The sequence below is a fragment of the Larimichthys crocea genome, chromosome XXIII (assembly GCF_000972845.2).
Source record: "Larimichthys crocea isolate SSNF chromosome XXIII, L_crocea_2.0, whole genome shotgun sequence".
In the NCBI taxonomy this organism is placed as follows: domain Eukaryota; kingdom Metazoa; phylum Chordata; class Actinopteri; family Sciaenidae; genus Larimichthys; species Larimichthys crocea.
Window position 1 is genome coordinate 9,913,376 of NC_040033.1, and position 14,809 is coordinate 9,928,184.

Below are 14,809 nucleotides of genomic sequence, written 5' to 3' on the forward strand. Positions count from 1 at the left end.
TGTAAACATCTTCAACTATTCTACAGCTGTCACCATCTGCATTGTATTTTGTGCTGCTGTCACTAGACGGCACTGCATGTTGTTTCACAGTTCATTGTAGAATGTGACAAGCATGGACGTTTGGCCATGGCTCCAAATTTGCAACAGGCTTAGACCCTCCCGAAACAGATCTGGAAACCACAAATATGGAAAATTTGATAATGTAACCACTGAATCATAATCTTTGTTTTTATTTTTGAAGACTATTCTCTACATAGTTGCAGGAGGCTGTTTTTGGAAGCGTTACCCTTTGCTGCATCAGAAGTAGGTGATGTTTACCACATCACCTACTTCTACATCAAAACATGCAAAGATAATTCAGATTCCTTAATGCTGTGAGGTTTACAGTCTGTTAGCAGCCCTCCTCCATGTTCCTCCCCCTCTGTGTCACTGGTCAAAGTATAAATACATCATGTCACCTTTAACCAGTGGCAGCTCCCTCTCAGGGAGTCAGAGGGACCCGTGGCCCACTCGGCTCTCTGTAGATGCACAGCACATGTAAAAGTTTACATTTCTCACTACTTTTTTTTTTTTAATCTGCGTTTTTTTTTTTTTCCTCTCCACTTGAGCAAATCCAAAAGGTGAGTTTTTTTTTATAGCAACTTTCTGCGTGTTTGGAACGGCTGCATTCAAGGTCAGTATCATAACAGGTGCTGCTGGAGGACAAACTGAAGTGCATGACCGTGTGGTATTTAACAGGCATCTCACTGAGACGTTGTGAACAAGAAAACAAGGAGGATTTTAAATACAGTCGGTTAAAATAAGTGGAAAAGACATTTCTGTAATGTGGTTTCTGCATTACAAATCAACACTGGGATGATTTGATGCAGAAGAATAGATTAATAACCTCACTGGAGAGAAGTTGTTTGGTTAAAAATAGCAGGCAGCTGTACTTTGTTGGTGTGTTCACGTCTCATCAGTGGAAACTTGCCCATTTGCCCTCCACTGTTCTTTGTACTTGATAATCACAAGTCATGTAGATAAAACTCCCAACTGATGGTGGCTTTAACAATCATTTAACAAAGACAAGTGAGCAACATGAGTGACTCTTTAATGCAAAAGAGAAACTAAAATAGCCCCTGTGTTACAGAAGAGACGACAGCTTAAAGCATGCAGTAAGTTAATATTTGACATATGAAGACGTGTACAAGTTCATTTAACTACTCAAGTAGCCTCAAGAAATTTTGATGAACTGTCCTTTAATATTTTCTTACTTTGCATTATTTTATATTTATTTGACATATTTTTTTACTTTGATAAAGTTTTACATAGAAAACCTATAGTATGCTTATAAAATATGATTCATTGTTACAGATGAAACTAGCCGGTAGTTTCAAAATCTGCTGCATCTCAACCAGCTCCAACATGAAGATGCTGCTTACGCATACATCCATAATACAAACAATGACTAATAATTGTATCTGCTGCTGCCACGCGAGTACCCCTGATACTTAAATTGTTCTAATTAAGTGAGTACATACAGTATCTTGTAACTCACTGTGACAACGTTTGTGTAAAAAGGGAACTGTTTAACTACTCATCAGACAATAGTGATCAAGCTGTGTGACACAGTGTGTGTGAAACAGCTCCTATCAATCAATACCTCCTGATTGATTATGTTCATGTGACATGGAAATCTCAGTGGAAAGTCAATTACTTTAAATCTGAGTCTGACAAAATAAAAAGGACGTGTCAGACCAGCAGTATTGCTTTAATGTACAATCAAATAGTTGAGTAAAACACTTAAAACTTAAAATATTTTTGTTAGTTTTTGATTAATAGGATAAAAATGTTGACAGTTCAAAGAATTTTTTTGTCAGAGACAATACATTGGAAATACTGTCACATCTTACGAGTGTAAGTTAGTATGTTGTTACTGTAATGTTTACAGTAAGTTCCTGTATGTATTGGTGTTGCTCCTTTTTGCATTGCAGTTTAGACACTTTAGGACATTCATACAACAGATTCACTATATAATACTAACTAATATTTTCTAAAAATGCTAAAAAAAAAAAAGATAACTGTGTTAATGTTTGTAGGCTGACTTAGTGTAGCGGTAGAAAGTACATTTACTCAAGCGAGCTCACTGTACAAGTATTTGCATTTGAAAACCTCACATTCTCTCACAGCTATAGTTACTGGCCACTTTAACGTACAAAATATTAATTATCAGTTCATAAAACATAATGCACTGTAGAAGATTAAACTACAGTGCAGCACTTTTAAAGGGTTTTTTTTTACATTAAGGATCTGAAAACTTCATATGCAGTTTGTTAGTCTCAACCATTAGATCATAATTTATGTCCTGATGCCTCATTATGGCCATCAAATAAATAATAGACAATGAAAATGTAAATCTCTGTCTGAAGCGGAGTGTAGTGGAACTATAAAATGTCACAAAAAGGAAAAGGAACGTTCTCTAATGCAGTAAGGAAGTACTTACTTCCACATGAAATAAGCGTCTTCTGTTATTTTCCACCTCTAATATTATGCCTGGACAAGTACAGTACCTCACTGTGACAGTCACCTAACTCAAGAATGATTGATAGGCTGAGACATCTATTTTTAGTTAGAGGAAGAGATCTCATAGATACTGAAGTGGCATTGTTGCACTTTTACACTTACAGCTGCTGCTTCAGGACTGTACAGTCTGACCAGGCTAGAAGTCATGACCACAGTGTGAAGCATCAGGATGTGTTTGTCATTTGGAGGCGAGATAGGGCAGCTCTGATGTTCTGTAGCGCCATTTGTCGCCTTTTTCAGAAGTAGAACTTGTTTTAGTGACTGATCTGCTGCTGTGTGTTCAGGAGCCTCCGGCACTCTTCCTGTCTGTGTCACGATGGGGATCAAAGCTGCTCTTCCCAAATATGAGATCTATTTCTACAACACGGTGCTATGTCTGGCAATGTTCTGGGCTGCCAGTTGGATCTTTGAGGTTTCCAGTTGTGAGTATGAGAAAGATCATGCATGCACACACGCACACACAAGACTAAACGGACTACTCAGACTTCTAGAGTATCATGCTTGTGAATTACATGTGCATGTATAAGGACATGTACATGAATAAAAGTTGATCACTCGTCTGAAAAACGACTCACATAAAAGAAAAGCTAAATTAAATCATATTTAAATGTTTCGTTTTATTACAGTCAACATAAATAAGATATTTTATGTTCTATTGAGCACCACATATGTCCGCTTACCTAAACTTATGCAGAAGTCAAACTGACTGATGCTACATTTTTAAGCCCAATACCAATATTGGAAGAGTTTAGCAGTGCATACATTATATATTTTATAAGGTTCTAACATAAACATAAAATATGGGCCAATGTTTTGAAAGATTACTGCACTTTCTTCTTCTTTCATCTCTCCTCATGATCTGTCATACATGTGCTGATCTAACATCAGGACATGTTATCATTATCACCCATGCAGATGCACTGGTCAGACTCTATGCAGTACATTGTCTCATAAAAAAGGGGGGTAACTGTAGAAATTTGAGGCTGAACAGCCTACAAGCTCAAAACTCTGCATGAGTGAAAGTAAACTTAATGACATACAATTGGATTAAAAACGCTGCCTAAATACAAGTTATAATTAGTTACTTTCCCTGTTTACACACATACTCACGTGCAGATGTGCAAACATGAACTTAACTTCTAAAATCTGATACTTTTCAAGAAATCAGTGCCTTAGTTTCCCCCCCACTCCAAAAAAAAATGAAGCCGGACTGTGAGTTTTATGTTGAGTTATAAGTTTAGCTTCATGTGGTACAGTCACGTACAGACAATACAATGTGCAGTATACATATAGGCGCTGTGTCACTTTGTAGAGTGACAGAGGGTGAAGAGCTGGAGTTATGCAGACCACGCACAGGAGATCAGGTGTCAGTATTAATACCACAGAGCAGAGAAAGGTCCTGTGTTTGCGCTGCGTTTATTGAAAGTTTCACTGTCGCTCGTAATAAAAAGTTACACATCTGCTATAAAGTGGCAAAACATTTTTTAAATATAGGTGTGTTTATATGAGGTATCCTCATATGCTAAGTCTTATTTGTTGATGAAGTTTAATTCAGATCTTTTTCCTCACCTTTTCCTCTTTTCTCATATCCAGCCAGTGAAAACAGAAAGACGTTTAAAACCAGTGTGAAGCCAGGATGGTACTACTTTGGGAGGAAAATGGTGAGAGAACATAGTTTATCAAGATGTTTGCCATTGATGTAAAAAAACATTTAAAAATGTCATTTATTGTTTATCGTTCTACAGGATACGGCTGATTTTGAGTGGATGATGTGGTTTTCCACCTTCAGAGAGCACATCCTGTTTGCTCTCTCCGGCCATGTGCTGTTCGCTAAGATCTGCTCCATGCTGGCTCCACAGGTGCTTCTACTGACTGAGCTCAAGTTTAATGCGCACCTCTTTCACTGTGTCGCGTTCTTACGAAAACATTTGACATTTGAAGTCCTCTTTGTCACTATTTATTTTTTGCAGCATTGCACAGTTGCTTTTTATATCATATAGCTAAACAGCAGATGACGAATGGGACCAGCTGGAAGGAAAAAGACGTGCGAGAGAGTCGGATGGAGAGAGGGATGACTGCAGATGAAGAATGAGGGAGAGAACAAATAGAAATGTAGCTCTATTTTTAGCCAGATCAGTTATGTCGGTTTGGTTTGGTCGACGACACTGGACCACGTGTCATGTGTCAGCAGAGTCTCACGCTGAAGCGTACACTTGCTTTGTTAAAAGTGTACGAATGTTATGAGACGTTTTCATGGCTCCTCCAAGGGGAAGATATATTTCAATATAGCAGAGTAAAAAAAGTGTTTCTTCTTCTATATTCAGATGTTATATCTGTAGCATTGTGCAGTCATTTATATATTAGATTCTCCTTCACGGTAGGGTGAGACGAGGGGGCTGCAACCAGCAAATACACTGTACACACTAGTACTTGAAGTAAAAGTTGCAATACCACAATGAAAATAATATTTAAAAGTAAAAGTCCTGCATTCAAGTAAAAATACTCAGCAGCATCTGAAAGTTGAGTAAAGTACAAGTACAAGTACCTCACATTTGTACTTAAGTACAGCACTTAAGTAAATGTACTCAGTTACATTCCACCACATGCACATTGGTCGAGCGGTGACGCTTCATTTCTCTCCCACAGTACAGGTCCTTGGTGTACCTGGTGTACGGGCTGCTGGCTGTATGGACCAGTATGGGCTGGACCTACGTCACCCTCATCCTGTCCCACTGTATCCTGCTTTACAGCATCTCCTTAGTGAAAATCCGCTGGCTTTGCTTCATCACTGGTCTTTGCACCCTTGCTACATTCAAGTGTGAGCCCTTCGTGTCATGGCAGGTAAACGGCTGGCATTGAACAGAAGTTACATTACAAAGGTTTGTGAATATTATTCGTCATAATTCCATTTAATTCTTTATTGTCCCTGTCTCTACCCCACACAGGCGGGTTTTGTGGAGGGGGACTTTGAGCTGCGTCATATTCTCTACTATGGAGGTTGTGGCTTTACTATAATGCGCTGCATGAGCTTTGCTCTAGAGAACTGTGAGAAGAAAGATGGAAACTACAACATCCTGGAGCTGCTCAAGTACAACTTCTACCTCCCCTTCTTCTATTTCGGGCCCATCATGACCTTTGATAAGTTTCATGCTCAAGTAAGTTTTTATTCACAGTCTTAATGCTTTAGGCATCGATGGACCTCGATAATTTATTGTGTTGTGTTCACACAGCAGTGATTTCCAACCTTTTTGTTATTTTTTAAAGGGGAGCAATATCTGTAATATTTATGGCCACTGTTTCCATATGACTATTGGTTATGGCCAGGTTTTATTTGAATATTTGGGCCTAAATCATCAAATAAATGCCAGAAAAAAAAGAAGAGAAAGAACATCTAGCAACAGAAATAATTTTGTGAGGATGGATATTGAACTTGGGATCATCTAACAGCTGGATATTTTCTCTTGGAATAAACGAGAACATTTAGAAAGCAGTAATGTAAGAATTATAAAAAAAACACTTTACTTAAAAAGTAAAGTTATTAATATCATACTCTAAAAAAATCCTGTAAATTCTTATAAAGGAAAAACAGAAAATCTTGCATGAAAAATGACAAATGATCATCAACATAGTTGCCAATTCATTTTTGGTCAATTGATTTGTACTTTTATAAACTGTTTGGTAGTTTAATATAACAAAACATCATATTTTATAAGCTGAAGTAGAGTATCTAAGTATCTAAATCTGTCAGATATTTGCAGTGAAGTAAAAAGTACAATATTTCCCTCTGAATTGTAGTGGTGTACATGTAAAGAAAGGTACAAGGGTACTTTAGATATATACAAGTACAAGTGTCCATGTAAAGACTTTGAGTACTCTCCATAAGCTGTAGATATGTGGAGGTATCTGGCTCTGAGATGTGTGTCTGCTGCCCCCTGCAGGTCAACAAGTCAGACCTGACCAGGAAAGAGTGGGAGATGTGGAATATCCGTACGCAGGGTGCCATTCACCTGGGAGTCATCATTGTAGTGGACGTCCTTTTCCATTTCATGTACATCCTCACCATCCCCGCTGACATGAAGCTGCTGAAGCACCTCTCTGACTGGGCTCTAGGTCTGTGCCACCTCCTCCAAACTGCCTACATTTAATGTTCCTTTATGGAAACGTGAAGCCAGGTGTGGTTAAATTCATTAAATGACAATATATAACTAATGTGACTGCATTGTTTACAGTGGGCCTAGCTTACTTTAACCTGGTGTATGACTGGGTAAAAGCAGCTGTTATGTTCGGGGTCATCAACACGGTGTCCAGATTGGATCATCTGGACCCTCCCAAGCCACCAAAATGCATCACTATGCTCTATGTGTTTGCGGAAACGTGAGTTTACACAGCTTGATCACATTTGGCTCATTATATTCAGCATATAATTTTGTGGAACTAATCCTGTATTTCTTTTTTTCTCCGTTCGTAGCCATTTTGACAGAGGGATCAATGAGTGGCTGTGCAAGTGAGTGTTTCAGAAAGATCCAATAAGTTCAATTAAAGTGTGATTAACCTCGATAAATTTAGAGGATCTGATGGTGCCTTATTCTTATCCATAGGTATGTATACGATTACCTGGGTGGAAAACATGTGAATGTGGTGGAGGAGCTGGTGGCAACACTGTGCACCTTTGGCGTCACCATCATCTGGTTGGGACCCTGCAAGGTGGTGCTAGTCTGGGCTTTGTTAAACTGTTTCGGCCTTAACTTTGAGCTGTGGGCCGCCAAATTCTTCTCCATGGAGCCTTTTGCTTCTCTTGAGGTTTGCTAGTTGGAGGTTGTCTTTACATTTCAGCTTTCACAAAGTGCTTCTCGTATATTAATAAAGTTTGATTTACAGCTAGCAATGTCGGAAGCGACGTCCCGCCGGATCAGAGCCATCTTTAATACTTTCAACTTCTGGAGCATCGTGTTGTACAACATCCTGGCCTTGAACAGTTTGGACTTCGCCAAGTTGGTCACCAAACGGTTGCTTTTCAAAGGTGATTTAGTCTTTTATTTGTTTCATGTTTTGACCAACAGTGAAGTCTATAATGAAGTCTTGGGCTATTTGGGCTGTTTGCTGATGTTCGGTATCTTAATGTTTCAGTACAACATCCCCTATAAAACCTGTGACATACTGTTGCAACATTATAGACCCAAAAACACAAAATTATGTTGTTGTTTTTTTAATTTCAAACACACAGTGTGCTCAATGAAGCAATTCAAATGATGAACATGTAAACACAAGTTGCAAACATGAACAGAAAAAGGTAACATTGAGATCCTTTAACCTATATACATCTATTTTCAACAAAAAGCAGGTGTAGCCATAGGTGCTTTTCAAAACAGTTTATAGACAGAGAGCTACATCACAGGCCTTACATTCCCCAAGTGTAAGAGGTTCCTCAATAGTGCAAATGTAACATATAAAACAGATTAAAATGACCAGATTAAAATGGCATGATCAGCGACTTATGAGAGCTTATAACCTTTTTTTTCTTATCTTCCCAGGCTTCCCTATAACCACCATCATCGTCATGTTTGTGACATACTGCCTGATTCAAGTGATCAAGGAGAGAGAGAGGAGGCAGGCCCTCATCGATGACCCTGATCCTCTTCCTCCCGCTCCCCCTTCAAACGCCACCACCAGCCCGCCGGTCACTACAGTTGCACCCGCTGCTGCTGCTGCTGCTGCTGCTGCTGCTCCTCAGCCAGCCGCTGATGCCAGCAAAGTGAAAGCCGAGTAGATATTTGATGGTGACTGTGAAGGATGTATACGGCCAACAATCATATCGCCAGTCCGGATTTTAAAACATGAATTGTAAATGGATGTTTTTAATGTAGAAAACTGAAATAACTGTAAATAAGTTAACCATCATTTACCTGTGTTTGTACCTGAAAGGGGAAAAATCCAACTATGTAATGTATAGTTTAATCTACAGTACACCTGTATATTGTCCAGCAGCCACTGAAAATGAATAACAGTTCTGTGTTACAACACTTCAGGAAAGTCAAACTAAATTTCAGTTTTGTCAAACTTTCATTTATGCGCAAAATAAAGTGCAAAGTTTTGTTCAAAGTGTCACGTTCTGTGTGATTATGGCCTTTTCTGATGGGGGCTGTTTGAATGTGACTTAGAGAAGGGGTCTTTTTACAGTCCATGAGTCAGTGTTGAGCCCTGTCATTAGGTGTGTGAAGTATTTCTGTCGTGTTACATCAGCGGCTAGCAGCTTAATTCCTGTGTCATGGTCAGTGTTAAATAAAAAACGTGTGTCAAACATGTGTCAGATGTATTGTGAAAGATACCTACACTGTGATAAATATATATCATCATCTTGAAAAGGGTTTAATAATCTCTTAAAACAGCCTGGATCTGTAGTCTTTTACAAACATGATGGAAAAAAGTTATAAATATTAACAGCAGTAGAAAGGTCTATGTGGGATTCGTGAAATAAAATTAATTACAACATGTTTTTGACAATTTGTTTTTTCACCAGTGAAGGTCTATGCCACAAAGTAAGGAGACATATTTGGAAACAGAAAATAATAATTAGTAGGGACAATTCATTGCTGATTTTAGTCTTTTAATGGGATTTGTTGAAAGTCAGACCATGCTGATTTTAGTCTTTTAATGGGATTTGTTGAAAGTCAGACCATGAATTAAAACAGTTAAATGATAAATATTTTAGTTTTTTTTGAGTAGTGACATTGCCTTGAAGGTCATTTTATAATCAAAGTTCGAATGATTGAATTTTGGCACATCTAAATGTTAAAAGCAAGCAGCGGAGAAGCTCAACTGTTCCTGTTAATCTGAAACACAGGTGGCGTGTACAACATTTTGTTCTGAGCTTTCAATCATGTGTGAACATCATGTAAATGAAGGAATTGACAGAGCGACAGAGACTCCAGGGGGCAGCCTCTTACACTTCCAGACCTCCCTGTGACTCAGGATGGACATATTTCCCATTAAGCAGTGTGTCAGCTGTCTGAGGGTGTGTGTATGTTGGGTGGGGTGGGGTTTTAAGCATGGATATTGCATTTCATGTTCCAGAATAAAGCCCATAGCTCCACACCGAGCACCTAGACTATAAATATCCTGCCAGTTGGAGCTCAGTTGAAGGGTCAGGACAGCTGAGGAAGTGGGCTGTCCTGGGGTTCAGCTGGTGTGGGCTAATAGCAGACTGAGTGAATTCTCTTTCCAGGCTGGAAACTAGAGCTACTCTGCTATAAAGAAGACCAACTTTTGTTGGATTTGAAGCCCCTGAAAGGCTCTTCAAACTCCCCTTGCCAGGAACAATGGCTCTACCGATGAACCCCATGGACGAACCCAGGGTGTACCAGCAGACGTTGCTCCAGGACGGCCTGTACGACTTGCTGGAGAATGACAAGCTGGTCGACTGTGTGCTGAAGATCAAAGACAAGGAGTTCCCCTGCCACCGGCTGGTCCTGTGTGCCTGTAGCTCATACTTTCGCGCCATCTTTTTGTCTGACCTGGAGGAGAGCAAAAAGAGAGAGATTGTCTTAGAGGATGTGGAGCCGGGCGTCATGGGGCTGATCCTCAAGTACCTGTACACCTCCAAAATCAATGTGACAGAGCAGAACGTCCAGGACATCTTCGCAGTGGCTAATATGTACCAGATTCCTTCGATTTTCACTGTATGTGTGTCTTTTCTACAAAAACGCCTGAGCCTCAGCAACTGCCTGGCTATCTTCAGGCTCGGCTTGATGCTAGACTGTCCCAGGTTGGCTGTCTCTGCTCGAAACTACGCCTGCGAGCGTTTCCAGCTCATCTCCAGAGATGAAGAGTTCCTCCAGCTGCTCCCCAGTGAGTTGGCAGCCATTTTAGCAAATGACAATCTGAACGTAGAGACAGAGGAGATGGTGTTTGAGGCTTTGATGAACTGGGTGTCGTGGGACACAGAGAGCAGAGAGAAAGAGCTGCCAGGTTTGCTGGACTGCGTTCGTTTGCGTCTGGTCAACAAGGATTACCTGAAGAACAAGGTGGAGAAACACGAACTGATATCTTCAAATCCCGAGTTGCAGCCGAAACTCCAGCTGGTCAGGGATGCTCTCGTTGGGAAAATGCCGGAGGTTAAAAAAAGCAAAATCAAGGAGGAGCATGCAGAGAAAGATGGAAATGAAGAGAATGAGGATAAAGACGATGAAGAAGGTCTTCTCCCAGGCATCCTGAATGACAACCTGCGGTTTGGCATGTTCGTCAGGAACTTGATACTCATGGTGAACGACAGAGGTGCTGTGGCTTATGACCCAACAGGAAACGACTGCTTTCTAGCATCACTTTCAACGCAGATCCCCAAGAACCACATCAGCCTGGTCACCAAGGAGAACCAGATCTTTGTGGCTGGAGGTTTATTCTTTGACGAACAGAACAAAGAAGATCCACTGTGCTCGTATTTCCTACAGGTGGGGAAGGCTATAAATAAAAAAAAGTTTTGATAGAAGACGACAGATTTGCAATAACAGAAGATGATCTCAGTGCAGCCTATTCTTAGATAGCTTTTAAAACCAACTGTCCGCTGGCGTGTCACTGTATAATCAGCTGTGCAGCCAATTTGGGTTGTTTAAACCAACAAAAGTTACCAAAGACACCAAATATGTCAGGGTGAATTTTGGAAAAATGTGGATAAAATGCTGCATGTGACATCTGGAATACTGTGTTTGGGTTTGTCTTTAAATATTTGACTTGCTGTAAACATCATAGAGCATCAATGAGGAGCTGAAACAGAAGATATGTACAGTGATAGATACCTACAGCATGTCTGCATGTGCTACAGTATGCATAACTCTTAACTTAACAAAACGTTTGATTTCCTCGACCTCAGTATGACCCGGTCAGTGCTGATTGGCTGGGGATGCCTCCCCTCCCGTCACCCCGTTTCCTGTTCGGGCTGGCCGAGGCTGAGAACTCCATCTTTGTGTTGGGAGGGAGGGAACTGAAGGAAGAGGAGCACACACTGGACTCTGTTTTGGTCTATGACAGACAGTGAGTACAAGTTAATGTAAATTACTTCATGGACAGCTGATCTCAGGACTGAAACCTTTCTTGTGGTTTCTCATTTGCAGATCGTTTAAATGGGGTGAATCAGAGTCACTTCCTTATCCAGTCTATGGACATGCAACCATATCCCATAATGATGTTGTCTATGTGATTGGAGGAAAGGGAGACGACAAGTGAGTGATCAAAAACATTATCTGTTTACAATTATCTGTAGTAAGTGTGAAGATTTAAGAGACATTATGTTGTCCGTCTCTCTCGTTAAAGGAACTGTCAGAAGAAGATGTGCGCCTATGATGCCAAGAGATTTGAATGGAAAGAGCTTGCACCCATGAAGACTGCGCGTTCTTTGTTTGGAGCCACCGTTCATAAGGACAAAATATATGTAGCAGCAGGGGTCACTGACACAGGCCTGACGGACTCCGTGGAGGTGTACGACATCGCATCCAACAAGTGAGTTCCTCGAAATCAGTGAATTAGTCTCACAAAGGTGAATGTGGGTGCCACATACAGTTGCTAGCCTGAGGCATGTGCAAACTGAGTGGCTGCTTTGGGCATGAAGTCGCCAGGGGACCCCCGAATTACAATTACAAATGTTATTTATTGTGCTGTTTTGTATGCAGAGGAGGAAATCACCCTCAAGAAATGTTTGTTTAACTGGGATTTTGTATTTTCCAATTTCAGTGTGTTAAACAGCAATTTACTTTTGTTTTCTACATTGTCACATTAATAATCATTGTAAAACTGCTTCTAGGGAAAAACAATAAAATGACAACCATTCTTAAACCTTCTTTTACCTTCTCTTTCACCTTACTGATCTGTATCTCTCTGTGTGGGTGCGTTTACATTTTTCAGGTGGTCAGATTTTGTAGTATTTCCTCAGGAGCGTAGCTCTATGAACCTGGTGTCTTTGGGTGGCTTGCTGTATGCTGCAGGAGGTTTTGCCATGATGCCTTTGGAGGACAGCGAAGAGATCGTTCCCAAAGAGATGAATGACATCTGGAGGTGAGTCATAATAACAGCCATCCAAATCCAAACTTTTTATGGCTTATATCTTTAAATACAAAGTCACTCTTTGTCGTTTTGATCCACTTGTTGATAGAAAGTACTGTAAAACATTAAGTCTTATTTTCAGGCAGAAATCAAATTAACCTATGTAATGGCAGCTGGATTCTTAATTATTTTTATTCATAGCAAGTTCGATCTTTCATGACCAAAGTCTGTTAACCTCCTCAGGTATGACGAGGCAGACAAGAAGTGGAACGGGATCCTCAGAGAGATCCAGTACGCTTCAGGGGCCACTATTCTGGGGGTCCGCCTCAACACCCTGCGCCTTACTAAGATGTAAACCCCCACCTCCAGTCAATCCCTGCTTATCAACAGAAATTGGTACTTGTTAGTGACTTTCAACAGTAGTTCATAGGAGTCTGTGGAGGTAAAGCAGATGTTAACAATCCGCTTGATGTGTTTGGCATTTTAAATGTTATGCTCATTTGTTTATGTAGTTAATTGTACTTCTGGCTCAACATTTTTTTGATTCAATACGTTTTTATACGTGTTTCAGTGATTTTAATCCGATTGAGATTGTAAACCTGTAAGCAGCCTGCTGACATTTTTTGCACTGTATGGAATAAAATGTATTTAACACCCCCCCAAAAAAAATCTTCTTGGGTATCATGTGTTGGCAAGAAATTGCGCATTTCCCAACAGATGGCAGCAAAGTCTTAATGTAGGTGCCTTTGGAGAGCATGACTGAAATGTGATATAGCTAAAAAACAAAAACACATCACACATGTCTGTTTGCAATAATATATCTATACTGTTTAATATTGAAATGATTTCATTATGCTCTGCTGTGTTACAGACAGTAAACACTAGTCAATAATACAATAAAAGACAGAAAATACAGTCTAATGTTATTAGCACCTCTAGACACTATCGTCCTTGTACGGTTTTTAGTATTTTAATATAGCTGAACTTGACAACTACTGCCTACACATGGTCTTTGTACACCAGAGTTAACTAAGACATAGTGTTTACATTATAAAGTAGAGAATCAGCAAATAACAGTACACATTATGATTTCTTCAACACAACTGCAGTATGGATAAGTATGGGTAATGTAGAGGGTATGTGGATAATACAACTTTGAACTGTCTATGACATTGGTGCCCGTCTTTGTTATCCATTTATCTTTGCCCAAAAAGGGGAGAAGTCACCATCAAACAAATGTAACCAAACTCTCACATGCAATACCCATCATTTGTTTTCCAATTTTTTTTTATTTGATATCGATTTTATGGAGCCCAGAAACAAACAAAATGTTGTCAAATATTGATGAGTTACAAAAACATTTAGTGTAAAAAATTTTATTTTTTTCAACCTCAAATAAGCTGGTATTTAAAAAAAAAAGCTAAATATTTTCATTTAGTATCAATTAGTTGATTGAATAAATAAGAAAAACTTGATTGATTGATTGATTTTGATACTAAATACTGTGAGCATCAGCCTTGTCATGTGATGTTAATCACTCATATACTCGACTGCATACATTCTTGTCTTATCATTAGACTCTTAACAGTAGCTAAAGCATTTTAATTGACAAGATGACACAAACAGGTATCTAGATAAGGCTAATTAACATTATCTATGTATCTTTTTAAGCACATTTTATTTGATTATGTCTTGTTTTCAGACTAAGCCAAAAGAAGTAACAAGTAGCTTTTTTTTAAACCAGCTGATTTCTTTTTACTGCAACAATATTATTTTCACTATTGATTATTTTCTTAATTGATTGATGGAAAATTGAGAAGCTGGAACCAGAGAAACCAGAAAAAAAAACTAGTTGGTGATTAATTTAGTTTCAACAGCTAATCAACTTTGACTAACTTGGTTATATTTTTGACTTTTCTGATGACATTTTGTCGGTTTGGGGGCTCCATAAGTTTGCACCCACATATACACAAATATATGGGTAGATTTAAAAAAAATAAAAAAAGCTCCATTCTTTTTTTTTTCTCTCAACACATTTCTTTAAATTCTCACAAACATACAATGCTTTCTCTCTAATATCATCAATAAGATTCCCAGCACTTTTCTTGAAGCTGAAGGCCACACAATCAAATCCTTTTTTTGGACACACACTTTGCTTCGAGCAGCTAAACCCAAAACTAAAAGTCCCAGAAGAGACTCAAACTTGGCAATCCCATGA

General features: G+C 39.3%; 2 protein-coding genes across 2 annotated transcripts; both read left to right on the forward strand.

The window, feature by feature from the left end:
• Positions 1-484: 484 nt before the first annotated feature.
• Positions 485-8,661, forward strand: hhatlb (hedgehog acyltransferase like, b). Its single transcript, XM_010753130.3, has 12 exons — positions 485-620; positions 2,847-2,984; positions 4,156-4,223; positions 4,308-4,421; positions 5,209-5,403; positions 5,508-5,717; positions 6,501-6,672; positions 6,792-6,936; positions 7,031-7,066; positions 7,161-7,362; positions 7,441-7,582; positions 8,094-8,661. Exons 2-12 carry the CDS (start codon positions 2,879-2,881, stop codon positions 8,327-8,329), a joined length of 1,626 nt encoding a protein of 541 aa, XP_010751432.3. The 5' UTR covers positions 485-620; positions 2,847-2,878; the 3' UTR covers positions 8,330-8,661.
• A 972-nt stretch (positions 8,662-9,633) lies between these two features.
• Positions 9,634-13,945, forward strand: klhl40b (kelch-like family member 40b). Its single transcript, XM_010753118.3, has 6 exons — positions 9,634-11,006; positions 11,426-11,586; positions 11,667-11,774; positions 11,866-12,051; positions 12,454-12,603; positions 12,835-13,945. Exons 1-6 carry the CDS (start codon positions 9,879-9,881, stop codon positions 12,944-12,946), a joined length of 1,845 nt encoding a protein of 614 aa, XP_010751420.3. The 5' UTR covers positions 9,634-9,878; the 3' UTR covers positions 12,947-13,945.
• Positions 13,946-14,809: the final 864 nt, after the last annotated feature.